The sequence below is a fragment of the Lagenorhynchus albirostris genome, chromosome 16 (genome assembly GCF_949774975.1).
Source record: "Lagenorhynchus albirostris chromosome 16, mLagAlb1.1, whole genome shotgun sequence".
In the NCBI taxonomy this organism is placed as follows: domain Eukaryota; kingdom Metazoa; phylum Chordata; class Mammalia; order Artiodactyla; family Delphinidae; genus Lagenorhynchus; species Lagenorhynchus albirostris.
The window spans coordinates 28,586,595-28,601,716 of record NC_083110.1 but is presented as its reverse complement, the minus strand read 5'-3'; the positions used below and the strand labels follow the sequence as shown (position 1 = coordinate 28,601,716).

The window sequence follows — 15,122 nt, the reverse complement described above, 5'->3', positions numbered from 1 at the left end:
TTTATTTTTGGCTGCATTGGGTGTTTGTTGCTGCGCGCGGGCTTTCTCTAGTTGCGGCGAGCAGGGGCTACTCTTCGTTGCGGTGCGCGGGCTTCTCATTGCAGTGGCTTCTCTTGTCACGGAGCACGGGCTCTAGGTGCGTGGGCTTCAGTAGTTGTGGCACGCGGGCTTAGTAGTTGTGGCGCGCGGGCTCAGTAGTTGTGGCGCGCGGGCTCAGTTACTCCGCGGCATGTGGGATCTTCCCGGACCAGGGTTCGAACCCGTGTCCCCTGCCTTGGCAGGCGGATTCCCAACCACTGTACCACCAGGGAAGTCCCCTGAAATAGTTTTCTTCCCTGACTGCCTCCTCAGTGCTTTGAATACTACAAATTTCTAAGATAATGTTCTAGAGAGACTTTCTCAAACCTATTTGACTACAGGCCCCCTCCCCCTCCTTTTTTTTTTTTAATTTTCTTTTTACAGAACATCTCCTGGCAGGGCTGGGGGAGGTGGGGGGTCGCTCTTTGGAAAACACTGCCCAGCGCCTTTCTCGTAAACGCGCAGGGCCCACCTGAGGCCGTTCTCTGGCCAACTCCTGCTCCTTATTCTGTTCTTATTTCAGGAGAAAACTGTTCCATTTTTGTTCTTTGTATAGACCCATATTCCAGACATCTTGGGACTATGAAATGACTACAAAGTTAAGATATTTTGCTCCACTTAGTGAAAACCCTTTTGGATTCTTCTCTCCTGCAGCATAAATTGCAGCAGGAGGAGGTAATAAAGAGAACCTTCTGGAGAAGAGATGAACCAAGAGGAAACATTTCACTCCCACTAGATTCCCAGGAACTCTTGCCTAACTGCAAACAGCTATCCTTTGGGTCTAGACCAAGATTCCCCTCTCCCTACAGCTTGGTTTACTGTGTCCTGTGAATTTACCTGAGACAGAGGGTAGGGAAGTTGCCTTTGCACCATTACAATGCTCGCATCTCCTTCGCTTTGCTTTCGCTCAGTGGCCCCAGGTGACATGAGCTTTCCCGTCAGTGAGGGGGCAGAATTCCTCTGAAGCACATCCTCCACTCAGCATCTGGTCCTTGCGTCTGGCAAGCAACATCTGGCACAATGTTCTCTTTCTACTCACCTTTCTTCAGCAGTATGCCTAGTGCAGTCATCTTAAGAGAGTTGATGCATGGACTCCTGTAAGCACTGGGCTTGCCAGGCCGCAGGGAGATGGTGGAATGGGGACCTGCTTCCACACCTGAGCCTGTCCCCTAACTAGTCACAGCCCCAGCTTAGGGTGCATCAGTTGGCCCTTTCCTTGAACTAGGATTTGTGTCCTTCACGTTTTTTTGTGTCATTTGAAGTGACAAAAATGTAGGTTTTCGGGAACATTATTTTCAAAAGTTCAAATGGAAAACCAAAAGAAGAGGAAGCTTAATGTTTACCCCACAGAGAAATTTAGGGCTGGCCCTGCCTTTTTTATTTTAAGTGAATGATTGAAATGATAACAGCTTTGAGGTGGGCATTTCTCTTAATCACAATATTTTACTTAAGCCCTGACTACAATAGGGTTAATATGAAGACATACAGGGTATCTGGGTGATTGGCATGATGCCACGGCGTAAAAATGACTGAAAAAGGTAGTAGCAGAAATGTGATTCAGCCATTCATTAACGGAATCAGAACGAAGGCCCAGGGAGCAAAAGGAAATGGGAAGCTCAGGGTTAAAAGAAGGGATCTGTCTTTCCCTTATTTGTATAATCCTCCTTTCCCCTTAGTTTAATGAGACCAATCTGCCCGTTTTGAAATTAAAATGTCAAAGATCCATTTGAAATGAGCCAATGCAGAAAACTGGCTGATGCTGTGAACTGAATTCCGAGGGCTGACAGAGGCTCAAAGTCCTTGAATTATAAGCATGGGCCAACACAACACTTTTTCAGAAATAAAATGAAATCCTTCAAGTGCAAAAGCCCAAAAGGGTGAATTTGTGCAGGAAGAGGCTTCCGCGTGATCCATTTCCTAAATTCCCAAGTGGCAGCTTTTCAGACAAAACTGCTCCCCAGCTGCCTCCTCTCCATCTTTGCACGAGAAGGGATGAAGCATAGGGCATTTCCTGGTGGGAAGTTGTGGGGTGGTCATGACCAGTGCACTTGCGTTTCCGATGAGGCTTAGGAGGTGGGCCTTTCTGTGGAATCCCAGTCTTTAGCCTTCCTTGTCACAGAAGGAAATGTACAATGTCATCTCTGACAGAGTGGGTAATGACGAAAACCATAACTTGCATGTGGAGAGAGCATTTAATGATTTCAAAGCATTTTCACATCTGGTTTTTCATGTGCTGCTCATACCAAGCCTGTGAAATACATAAAGCAGGTACCGTTGCCCCCAATGTCCAGATGAGGAAACAGTCACGGAGAGTCCAGGGATTTCCTGAAGGTCACTCAGTTTGTTAGTGTAGCAGCTGGGACTGGAATGCAGGTGTTTCTGTTCCTCTGCTCCCGGCCCCTCCCTTGCAGCACAGTGATTGTTGTGGGGAACAGGAGGGAGGGTTAGAGTAGTAGGGGGCTGGCGGTAGTTAATACTAAGTAGGGACTGAGAGCAGTTTGGGGGAATTTTCCACCAGCCCATGACCTCCCCGAGGCCTTGACACTTCACTGTAACCGGCATCAAAGTCATTGTTTAGATGCTGTTAGCTATCCCAGGCTGAGTCGTGTGATACGATAGGCCCATCCTAAGAGCCCTGCTCAGAAATCATTTTTGTGACAGTGGCCATGTGTGCGTGACAATTAGAATCATTTGTCAGGCTGCTTGTATGATTTGTCACGTTGTCTCATGTTGTTAACTTGGAGAATTGGACTCAGAGCAAATCGTTTCCGGGCTCCTCCCTAGGGTATGTGCGATGGCAAACCTCTGTTGGCCCCATGAGTTGAGCTTGTTTTATTTCGAGGCCCATGTGGGCAATAAGCCCGTGACCGCTGCTCCAGAACCCCCATGCCCGGTACACACATGCCATCACCGAGACACCACGGGACCTCTCTCTTCTTTTACGCCTAGGACATGGCCTGTGGCCCTTCTGTGATTTCCTTTTCACACGACCACGGGGTACGGCAGTGGAAACACAGTGTAACTTGGCCCAGTGGCTGCAACCTCTCTGAAGGTCCAGGCTGCTGGCCCTACATTCACTCCATTTGGATGTAATCAAATTAATCTTCCCATCAGACTCCAAGGGTGAGGCACACCCTGGCTCAGCTTTTGTTCTTTTCTTTTTCAGAGTCATCTCCATAAAGAACTACCACCCGAAGATAAGAATAATCACTCAGATGCTGCAGTATCATAACAAGGTAGGGCAGTGAGAGCCTGTCACAGGCTCAGCGATGCACACGGGGGTCCAGGCTCTTCCCCCTTCCCAGACAGCCACACACGCATGTGCATACATGCACGAGCACACACACCAATGCAATCCAAAGGCCTGGGTAAAGAGGAGTGGTGGGTAAAAACCGCCCTGGGACGTTTCTTCAGTCCAAACACCTCGTTTGCAGTTGGGCACTGGAGGGAAACTCCTTCACGTATTGACTCATTCGTTCAGGAAGCATCTGTTGGTCCCCTAGGTTCAGAAATATTGATGTGTCTTTAGATCCCATTCCAACAACTTCGAATTCTTATGTGCCACACTCATTTCTTCCATGGGTATTTATTGAGTACTACTATGTGGTCAACACTGGGCCTCACCCACAGCCCCCCAGTCCCGGTGGAAATAGTGAAGCCCTGTTCTGTGCCCTCAGGGATTTTGCAGTCAAGGTGTAGAGTGTCCCAGGCAAGTGAGCACTTTTCTATCTGAGACCAGATGAACTTGGCGGGACAGACCACGCACTGGGTGGAGAATGTGGAAAACCGCATCCTGAAATTCAAGATGAGAATTTGCACCGTTGAATTTAGGAAAATAGTTGGCTATCCAGAGATTAAACATAAAGGAATTTTCCTAGTGTTACAGTTTACAGGGAGATCAGGAAGAAAACAAATGTTGGAGTCTGTGCTGTTTCCCTCGTGGTTATTTCTCCGTAAACCAGAGTCCTGTCTCTCATTCAAAGGCAATGCTCCTTTGCTCGGCCATCAGTAGCCTCCCAGGAAAACAGCTTTGGGGGAGGGAAGGTGGCACCTTTCTGTGTTTGACATGGAACCAGTTATGAGAGACCAGAGGCTGCTCAGTACCTGCCACCAGGTGTCCTATCTGGACAGAATCACTCCCTGCTGGGTTGTGAGTGAGCGTGTGTCCCATCTTATGCGCCATATTCCCTACGAAATAAGCAGTCCGGTGGCCCAGAGAGGACTCCCTTCTGCCAAATGCGCCAGTGCCACGCCATTATTTCTTAATTGCTGGCAAGCGCTGCCCCATGTCGCCGTGTGGAAGCCCATCGGAGGCATTGTTGACTGTGGAGCCTGCTGTTGGTGACTGGGCTGCCGCTCGGGCTGCTGCCCACTGCCCGCTGCTGCCCAGCCCTCCCAGGTGGCTCCACTGCAGGCTGTGCCACGCTCCAGCCAGTGGGTTGGGTGGTGGGCACCCAAGGTCACAGTGTCCTGTTCGTCTCTGGAAAACCCAGGACACTGAAGAGAGAAAGTGAGGGTATTGGTAACTCACCGGCATCAAACTGGAGAAGTTCTTTGCCAGCAGCCTTGGTAGGGGGAGGTGAATTTTATGAGCAGGGCTGTGGCCGGTGACAGCTCCCGAGGCAAGGAACTCTCCCTCTTTCCTTTGTGATTTGAAATTTCATTTAGTGTGGGAGTGCTTTAAGCTGTTGTTTAGATTTGGGGCTGCATTTAGATTGAATAGGAAAATTAATGTTGTATGTTTAGAAAGGGATGTCAGTTCCTTTTTTTCTCCTTCCAATGAGTGCTAATGCAGCATCTTCAAGGAATTAAGGAGGATTTCAGCTCTGTGAGTCTTGTCAGACTCAGAAGTAGTTCCACGGACCTAGGATCCAGATGGCACTGGTCAGCATTCACACGATCATAGCAAGCTTATCATAGCAAGCCGAACATCTTTCACAAACGTCTGCCTTATCATTATTCAGAAGCAGTGATGAAGACGTCAACGGACCCATGGTTATTTGCTTAAAACGCATTTTGTTTAGAGCCACGCCAATCTATTTGGGTTCCAGAGTTAGGAAGAGTCACTTATGAGACTTTGTCCTTTAAGATGTGTGAGAGTGAAAGGGACATGGTGACTTTGTTACAGGGCTCTTTATCATTTCATTTTTGTCCTGCAGAGAAGGAACAGGAAGTCTACTGGTCATTATTTGTCATCTCATTCCTTGAGAACTGCAAATAGACATTCTTCACCTTGCTTTACAATTTTGCTGTTTTTTTTTTTAACATTTTTATTGGAGTATAATTGCTTTACAATGGTGTGTTACTTTCTGCTTTATAACAAAGTGAATCAGTTATACATATACATATATCCCCATATCTCTTCCCTCTTGCATCTCCCTCCCTCCCACCCTACCTGTACCACCCCTCTAGGTGGTCACACAGCACCGAGCTGATCTCCCTGTGCTCTGCGGCTGCTTCCCACTAGCTATCTATTTTACATTTGGTAGTGTATATATGTCCATGCCACTCTATCACTTCGTTCCAGCTTACCCTTCCCCCTCCCCATGTCCTCAAGTCCGTTCTCTATGTCTGCGTCTTTATTCCTGTCCTGCCCCTAGGTTCTTCAGAACCTTTTTTTTTTTTTTTAGATTCCATATATATGTGTTAGCATACGGTATTTGTTTTTCTCTTTCTGACTTACTTCACTCTGTATGACAGACTCTGGGTCCATCCACCTCACTACAAATAACTCAATTTCGTTTCTTTTTATGGCTGAGTAATATTCCATTGTATATATGTGCCACATCTTCTTCATCCATTCATCTGTTGATGGACACTTAGGTTGCTTCCATGTCCTGGCTATTGTAAATAGAGCTGCAATGAACATTGTGGTCCATGACTCTCTTTGAATTATGGTTTTCTCAGGGTATATGCCCAGTAGTGGGATTGCTGGGTCGTATGGCAGTTCTATTTTTAGTTTTTTAAGGAACCTCCATACTGTTCTCCATAGTGGCTGTATCAATTTACATTCCCACCAACAGTACACGAGGGTTGCCTTTTCTCCACACCCTCTCCAGCATCTATTGTTTGTAGATTTTTTGATGATGGCCATTCTGACCAATGTGAGATGATATCGCATTGTAGTTTTGATTTAATTTTGCTGTTTTTAAGATCCTATCTACCCTTAACAATATTATTTTTCTTTCTCTCTTGGCACTTTCTCTGTACCCATGACTAGATGCCCAGAGATCTCCATCCATTAAAACTTGCTTTCAGGAAAAAACCTGGTACATACATGTACACTTATATCCCTGTCAGCATATTCCAAAGGATAGTTAATTCCATAATTGGATATCAGATTTAAAAGATAAAGAATTTCAATCCCCCGTGATCTAACGATGGTGCTATTCTAGGACCTAGAGGGATGTAGGGAAGCTGTCCTCTTTCTCTCCATATAAAACTCGTTCTGAGTTTGTCATCATAATAATCTCAGACACTTGTGTCATATTTTAGGGTTTTAAAAGAGTTTTGACATCCATTATCCCATTTAGTCCTCATTTGACCATCTGTGCGTTTTAGTATCCCAGTGTGACGGCAGACCGTGGGTCTAAGCTCTGTCTCAGAGCGTCTCTGATGGGTACAACTCATGGTCACTGGGCAGCCAGTGAGCTAAGAGACAGAACTGCCGAAACTGCCACCTTCTCATTCAGTAGAGCCACAGGCTGTTGAGCCAAACTGTGGTTCCTCTGAGTAGGACTTATAGAAGGATGGAGGTTCTCCAAAGTGATCTGTTTACCCCCAGTAGAATTCAGGGAGAGAAACACTCAGCCTCACCATCTCCCAGCGTGGAAAGGACACGGCACAGGGGCATTGTCTGATTTGAGCGCAGATGGCTTAAAACTCTTGAAGGAAAGAATGCTTTGGGACATCTTGGAAAGGTTCACTCCTGATGACCTAGCTGTTAGTGGACTTTTAAAATGTTCCTAGCAGACTCTACAGAAAGAGGTCTTTGTCTCTGACCTGAAGCCAAGTCCCAGTGGCCGAATGGAGATGCAAGTTCTTTGAGCTTTCTCCCTGTAAACCCTTACACTTGAGCAGGAGTGTTGAAGTGTTTTCTCTGAGACAACCTTCTTTCTTCCTCATGGCAGCTTCCCTAACGTTGCATGTGTAGTGAGAGATGGCCCTGGGGCTGGAATTCATCTCTCCTGGTTTCCAGGACAGCCTGTTTTCACGTTCCTTTCGTCTCAAACAGAGGGAAGCCCCAGTCCTGTGCGTCCTGCCTTAGCAGGGCTGGTTCTCCAGATGAGAGGATTTGCCTCTAGACTCCTAGGTAGTAACACTGGCGTCCTCCACTGGACACTGGACCCAAAGTTCCCTCAAATGAAAAAGGACAGAGTTGCCAGAAACGAACAAGTTGAGTTCCTGGGTCAGTCACCCTTCTTTGTTTGGTGCACACAGACCTTCCAGCCTTTGGCATGTCCCTTGTGGCTCCCTGCCCCACGATTGGGAAAGATACGGTGGCCAAAAGAGGAAGCTGAGAAATGAAACGAACTTGACTTTTCTGTGTAATAACATGTAAAATATGTCTAAGGAACTCAATACCAGATGGGTACATGAGGGACCCAAGACATAAAATCCTAGACTTCATACCCTGGATGGCATATGGGGATGTGAGAAACCATCTTAAAAAGATTTGTTTGTTTATTTGAAGTTGCCATGAAGGTTACATAGTGTCTGTCTGGGGCTTGGACCACCCAAATCTCCTTTTACACTTGATGATTTACTTGTTCATGACTTACATTTAATTTCTCCTCATTCTTCGCAGATGACGTTCATGCAAATGAGTATTTCTCCACTTAGCCTGATGTATTCCCTACGATGCCAGGGAAGTAAAGGGGAGAAGTGGCCTTCTTAAGCCAGTGAGGGGTAGGGAGAGAAATGGGATACAGGGCAGGGCTAATTGCTGGAATTGAGTCTGTGATGTGGAAAGGTCTCTGATACTCAGCTTGACAGAAATTCCCATCTGCTCCTGACCACACATGGGACTATTTTAACAGCTCTCATCAGGGAGAATCTTCCAGGAGTAAACACTGCCGGGTTAGGAGTCACAGGATTGTTACAGAACAGGATTTTGCAAGAGGGAATTTCACGGGAGTGGTATTTCTGAAAGCCAAGCACAGAGCCATTGCACTTGGTCTTGGCTCCACAGTGGAGCCTCCCATCTCCTGCTGGCAGCACACCTGTCGTATATTGTCCTGCATATATACCTCCTTCATGCTCCTTGCGCTTGCTGACACGTGGAGAGAAACAGTCATTTCAGGGTCATAGAGTCTTGGCATTAGCAGGAGCCTCGAAGGGCTCTGACTCAGCCTCCGGTGCAAAGCAACAGTCTATCTACTGAGACTTGGAGAAACACGCACTGAGTTTTAGGGAAAGAGACCTTGCATTTCTGGAGGCAGCGTTCTCCATTTTTTAGACAAATTACATCCTTAGAGATTTCCTTTATAAAACAAGCTTAAAAAGTGCTTTCTTGTAATACACACCAGTCATTCCTAATTCTGGCACTTGGAACAAACCAAGACAAGTCTAATCTCTCCTCATCATAGCAGCACCCGAGGTGTTCACAGATAACTATCCTGTCTCCCTGGAGGAGGGGCCCTTCTTCGGACCAAAGGCTGCTGGCTCTCTTCACTGTTCCTCCAAAGATGTTTTCTAGAACCCACGTCTCATCTCATGCTTGTCATTTTTCTCTGGGGGTTATTCAGTTATCAATTTCCCTTTTAAAATCTGACTGTCACAACTAGATCAAGCGCCAGGGAACTAGCCTGACCAGTTCACAACAGAAGGAAACCTTTGTATTTCCCATGATCTGAAGACCATTTCTAACAAGCTAGCGCTGGCTTTTTCTGTAATCTGTCACGAGATTGACTTCTTTTGGGGAGTTTTAGTTACTCACACACAAGGTTTTTTGTTTTGTTTTGGTTTTTCTCCTGTCCCCTCATGTCTGCCAAGTCAGGGCTTCTCATTTTGGATTTAAACAATTGATTTTTTTCTTTTAACCTAAATGCTGTATTTGCTATCAAGTTCTTTTAAATCTTGATGATTTTTGCCCATTTTTCCAACTCTGGAGAACTTTCGAACCTTGATTCTTTCATCCACTGTATCATCTCTGACTCTCTGCTTCCTGCCACTTAAAAATAATTGGATGAACATGCCTCTGGGTCCTCATCGCAGGGTCTGACCTCACTGTTGAGTAGGATCAGTCCATCTGCAAGAGATTGTAACACATCTCCACTGTGATGTGCCGGATGATTTAGGGCAGTGCTTCTTGAAATGTGGTTGCTAGCTCAGCAGCTCAGCGTCACCTCGGAACTTGTGAGAAATGCAAGTTCTCCAGCCTTACCCTCCCCCCAAAGAATCAGAACCTGTGGGGGAGGCCCGACAATTGGCGTTAGTGTAAACCCTTCAGGTGATCCTGATGCCCACTCAAGCTTGGGAGCCATGGAGCAGGCGTTCTGGGAAGGCAGACAAAAAACGACATCTAAAATACCCAGGCGTCTGGCAGTCTTAAGGGTTTTTGAGGAGCCAGTTTAGAGCAACCTAGCCAGACATCCTAGTAGCACGGGCTGACGTGTCTGTCACAAGAGGAAATTCCCTCTGGAGTCTCTTTGGCTCAATGACAAACGCGAGGGGAGGACCTGGGCTTGGTAGGTACAGAAGCAATATTCCAGAGAGACTGAAGTCTGATGAACAGAAGAGGTGGATAAAACAGGAAACACCAGACCCAGGCAAGGGAAAGGAAGGCTGAGTTTGGGCGACCCTGAGCTGTTGGGCAATGCTGCATTTCCCAGAGGAGATTTTAACCAATTGAACATTTAACGAAGAAAGGTCTCATACCTGTTTTTGTTTCCGCAGGCCCATCTGCTAAACATCCCGAGCTGGAATTGGAAAGAGGGGGATGATGCAATCTGCCTCGCAGAGCTGAAGCTGGGGTTCATCGCCCAGAGCTGCCTGGCTCAAGGCCTCTCCACCATGCTTGCCAACCTCTTCTCCATGAGGTCATTCATAAAGGTAACGTCTCGTCCTATTAGAGCACATTAGCCCCGGATTCAATTTGTCGTGGGGTTGAGTAGAGAGCACAGCTTAAACTCAAAACAGATCGGCGGGCTTTAACCACTTTGGTTAAGGAGAAGTTCCTTGTTACAGATTTGGGCATGAGGCCAGCTTCTTTCAAAATTATGTTTTTATTTTTATTTAGCACATCCACGGCCATTAAATGATTGTTCAAAGCACAATCCTCTCTTTTTTTTAGATAAACCACATGTTTATCTATCAACAAAGTCTCCACTGTTAAAACAAAGCTATGATTTATATACATTCCATATGGCACCAGAGCGCCTAAAGAAAAGAATTATCCTTTTGCTCTTGTACATCAAGTGGCTGGTGGACCTCTCACTGTGCAGAGAAATGCAGACCATGTGTTTGTGCCGAAGCCCAAACCCTAACAACATAATTCATTTATTTATTTCTGCACAATCAAGGAGGCCGGCGGGGCTGACATGCCATGGTTGTTTGAATGGAGAGTCAGAGGAGGAACTAACTGAGTCGTGGGCAGTGGGGCCCTTTACACCGTGAGACAGGCGGTCTGGATATGCTCATCCCCCGGTCAGCGATTCACCCCACAGGGCTGGCTGCTCAGCCCCTCCAAAGTGGCCTCTGCCCACTGGACCAACTCAGACAAAGAAAGACCCAACTCTGTCCTCATAGGCCAGGCCAGGAGTGTTTCCAGGACATCAGGTTGAGGGTCCAGGACCCTACTAAGAGGGCTTTTGGAGCTCTTAGTGATGACACCATTCCTTATCCTTGGATTGCTCAGCCTAGACAGTCAAGGTAGCAAAGCGGTGCAGTAAATCCTGTCTCGTTTGGGCCTCCCTGATTTGGCCTTGGTGGCCATTAGCTCAGGATCTGGCCTTATATTCCCCTCCCTGTTATTCATTTATTTACATTCCCCTTCCTGAATTACTAGTGGTTGAGGTGGGAAATGAGTGTGTCACTGGGAGATCCTGCAGAGGGGCCAGAAACTCTGAAATCGAAGGTGTGCGATCTCCAGCCTTTTGCTGCCATTGTTGCTGTGTCCATCACCGGCAGTAAGTTATTCGGTGAGGTTGAGGAAATGGCCCTGGATGCAGTGAGAGGGATGCGTGGGAAGGATGAAGATGCAGGTGATGAACTAACTCCATGTCAGGGCTCACCCTTGGCATCCATAAGCTGTGTGACTTAGAACAGGATTTCTTTCTAGGTCCTCACCTTCTGTACCCACCTCATTATTTAGCCAGTTTATGGTTAACATTAGTCTACGTAAAAGAACAAATTGTTTTGGAGTCCGTTCAATCACTTTAGCAATGGGTGCCTTGATTAAAAAATTCTTTACTTACTATATGCCCAAAGACCTCGACTCCGCAGAACTCCTGGCTCAGACCCAGCTCACAAATAAGGACATGGCTTGCCTTTAAATGGCTTCTTTAATTCACGCTGCCAGTCCCCTGCCTGGATACAGCTGAATGTAGGCAAAAGGAGGCGGCAGGAAGGTCTTTGTGGCTGGACTGAGAGACAAGCCCGAAAGCCAGAGGCAGCCTGGTGTCTTCCAGGGCTCTTATATTCAACACGAGGAGCCCAGACCAGGATAAAGGACTGTCACCAAGAGAGCTCCGCTGGCTCGTCCAGCCAAGCTCCGGGGGTTTCTTCCAGCAGGGGCTTACCCACAGGACCAGCACATGTCTGAGGACTTGGGCTGTGCTTCCTGGTGTTGATGAACATGGCCTTGGCAGGGCCCCACCACACATGGGGCACTTGACATGCGTATGTTTTGATTTTGTGGTGCCTTCCTGGAAACTAGAGCTGCCTGTCAAGAAAATTAATAAAATGGATGTGATGCTGATTCTTCAGTGTTATTACCAGCAGGGAGAAAGAACCTCTGTCCAACTTTCCTCAAGACCCTGAAGGGCCTCACCTCTGTAGCCAAGGACGTCCCCTCCAGCCCAGCTAATCCCACTGCCAAGTTCCTGTTTAGGAGGGCCTGTGGGAGAGGCCCAGCCAGGCCCTGGTGTAACTCAAAACACATTTCCCTCCCAGGGTTATGTTACCATGTTCTTTCTGTCCGGGACCAAGTCCTCCATGTTTGGAGGTAGCTCTCTGAATATGGCCTTTTGACATTCAGGTGATCTTTGTGTTGGAATTTGCCAAGGCACATGACCTGGAAATAACAAGGCTTCCCTTCATATTTTTTTTTTCATTTGAGATAGAGACAATTGAAAGCACGTGCTCCCCATTCTGTAGTGTCCTCTTTGTGCTCTCCAAATCCAGACCCTTGTCTCTTTTAGGTCATAATAAACACCATAATGATGCTCTCCTTGGCATGTTTTATATATTAGCTCCCCTTCTAGGGATCACAAAGCCTTTACTTATTTTTATTTGGGGTGTTGAATGGAAAAGGGAATCTAAACATGGATAACTGTCTGCAGAAATGGCTTCCTTCCCCACTGTCCCCTACAATGTGTCCTACAGCAGTGTGTCCTACAGCAGGGAGTTCATCAGCACTTCCATGGGGACAGGCAGGCCTGTTAGGATGGAAAGCGGTGGGATGAGGCTTTGACAGCATCTGGTCCCTTGAGAATGCTTAGTGTTTCTGGAAGCCAAAGGTGGAGTGTGAGCTCATCTTCTCCCTGGCCCTGGGCAGGTATGATATCTGTTCTTTACTCCTAGAGAATACATGGTGCTCTGCCCCTGCTGAAAGAAGAAAGAACAAGACTGAAGCAGGGATGAGATATCACAGTGACTGTCCACCAGGCTTTTAGAATGCATGAGACCAAAAAGCCAAGACTGACAGTGAGGGTAATAAGGTTCTATGAAGGAGACAGGGACTACCGATACATGGAAGCTACCAAAGAGACCCAGCCCTGAGGTACCAGGAAATACGGGGGAGCACCTGTTTATCCTTTCAGCGTGGTCACTTTTGCCCCAGGGCGCCAAGTCTTTGCCCCTGAAAGCCTAGCTCTGAATTGATCTAAACTTTTTGGGAATCTATGTATAATTTGAGCCCACATCTTTGGGGGTAATGATTTCCTTAAGTTTCCTTAAGAATTCCTAATTACTATTAAAGACTTGTCGCTGGCTCTTTGTCCTTTGCTCCACTTAACCTTCAAGACATGACCTGTGCGGTTTCTGGTGTTCTGGGGTTTGTTTAACAAATCCATGCTAACCTTACCGACAATACCTTTATGAAAGAGGCTCAGGCTGGCCACTCAGGGGTCCTGTGGCCCAGCAGCTTGTTGCTCATGAAACAGGTGAAGCATTTTGTCCAGCAGCACCCAGCTCTCGCCCTTGAATGCCTTGAAGGAGTGCAGGCAAATGCCCCGATTGCTGTGACCTGTCAACATCTACGTTATCAACCAGGCCCAGAACATCCTGTTCATTGACCGATACCTGATCTCCTACCACCCGCCTGTCAGGTTCAAGTGAGAATATTCCTAATGTCTTCTGGAAAGACCAAGACAAGGAACTTATTTATTAGCCGATCAGTCATTGCCTCATCCGTGAATAAGTGGCCGCATGTATCTCTCCTTGGCATCCTCACTTGGATGGAATTTAAGATCCACTGATTTAAAAAAAAATTTTTTTTTTTTTTTGGTTTTAGAGTTTTACCATGTAATATTTAACTTTGTCTTCAACATATCTGGTTTCAAGCTGGGGCTTGACCTGCCGTCTTTGTGAATTGTGCTGTTACTTTTACTAGGATTAGCTGTCCTTGGACATGCTAAATTATGTGTGTGTGGGTATTATGTGTTTTAGAGGATGATAAACTCTTAAAATTTCTTTTCAATCCACACTGAGTCTTCAAATTTAGCACATTTATTCAATAAATTGTTCTCAGGATCGCCAACAATTTTAACTCTGCTAATCTACCATTTTACACACACACACACACACACACACACACACACACACACACACAGCTTAGAAAATGGTGTGTACTCCATAATTATTTCTTGTTTGAATAAATCAATTATGAAATTGGAGGAAGTACATGATACACTTATTGTATTTTTTCCCTATTTTACAAGATTTGGAATTTATGGGTGACATTTACTTAATATTGATCACAGCACAGTCCCCTCCATCACATTTTCTATTTCTGAATGGGGAAGCACTAGGGAAATCAGGCCCATCTTATTCAGATTGTATCATGGTTGAGGTGGACTTTGCTGGACCTGGAAACCATTTGTTCAGTATTGCTGTTACCATATTGTGATAAACTGTCAGCAATGCAGAGTCCTGGCACTAATTGTAGCCAAGGGAATTGTTTTTAGTCCCTTTATTTTGGGTTATGTTTATGTGCATATGTGTGTTTGTATATATGCATGTATTAAAACATTATGGTTTAGGAGCTGGAAACAGAAATCAAGACTCTTTAATAATAGCTAGAATATACTGGGTTCTAACTTAGTGTCAGGCCCTATGCTAAGTGCTGTATAGGCATCATCTCATTTAATTCTCACAATGACCCCGCCCAAACCTGGCGTTATTATTATCACCTCTTTATAGTGGCAGGCACTGTGGGTTAAGGGAAGTGCAGCAACTTGTGTGAGGATATAAAGCTTGGAATTGACAACCTCACGTGTTAAACTAGGTACACTGGTTCCAAGTATGTCCTTGAGTGTACCTTCCTAACTTTCTGTAGCTTATTTTACGGGAAATATCGATTCAGCAGAGATTCCCCAGGCACCTACCATATTGCAAGCAGTGTGCTAATCACACCGTCATCCTTATGGCTATAGGAGACACTCATAAGTTTCAGGAAGCTTCTGTTGTGACTGGGATGTATGGGCACATGTTTGCACAGCCCCATCCTGTGGGTTTTGTTGGCCTTTCTCTCTGGCCAGCTCTATAACAGCAGAGGTCACTGCATCAAGACAGGTGAGGAATTAGCCTAGGCTGGGATGAGTTAAGGTGGGAAAATGAACTGGGCTGTCAAGAAGGAAATGACATTACACTCTGCTTGATTC

The 15,122-nt window shown here is 46.2% G+C and overlaps 1 protein-coding gene across 1 annotated transcript in view; it reads left to right on the top strand.

Annotated features, from left to right (window-relative positions):
- Positions 1 to 15,122, top strand: part of KCNMA1 (potassium calcium-activated channel subfamily M alpha 1) — a 728,670-nt gene that overhangs the window by 526,533 nt on the left and 187,015 nt on the right. The window contains exons 10-11 of the mRNA XM_060126951.1: positions 3,245 to 3,314; positions 9,976 to 10,131. Of these exons, the coding sequence (XP_059982934.1) occupies positions 3,245 to 3,314; positions 9,976 to 10,131 (226 nt within the window). The remainder of the gene's footprint in view (positions 1 to 3,244; positions 3,315 to 9,975; positions 10,132 to 15,122) is intronic.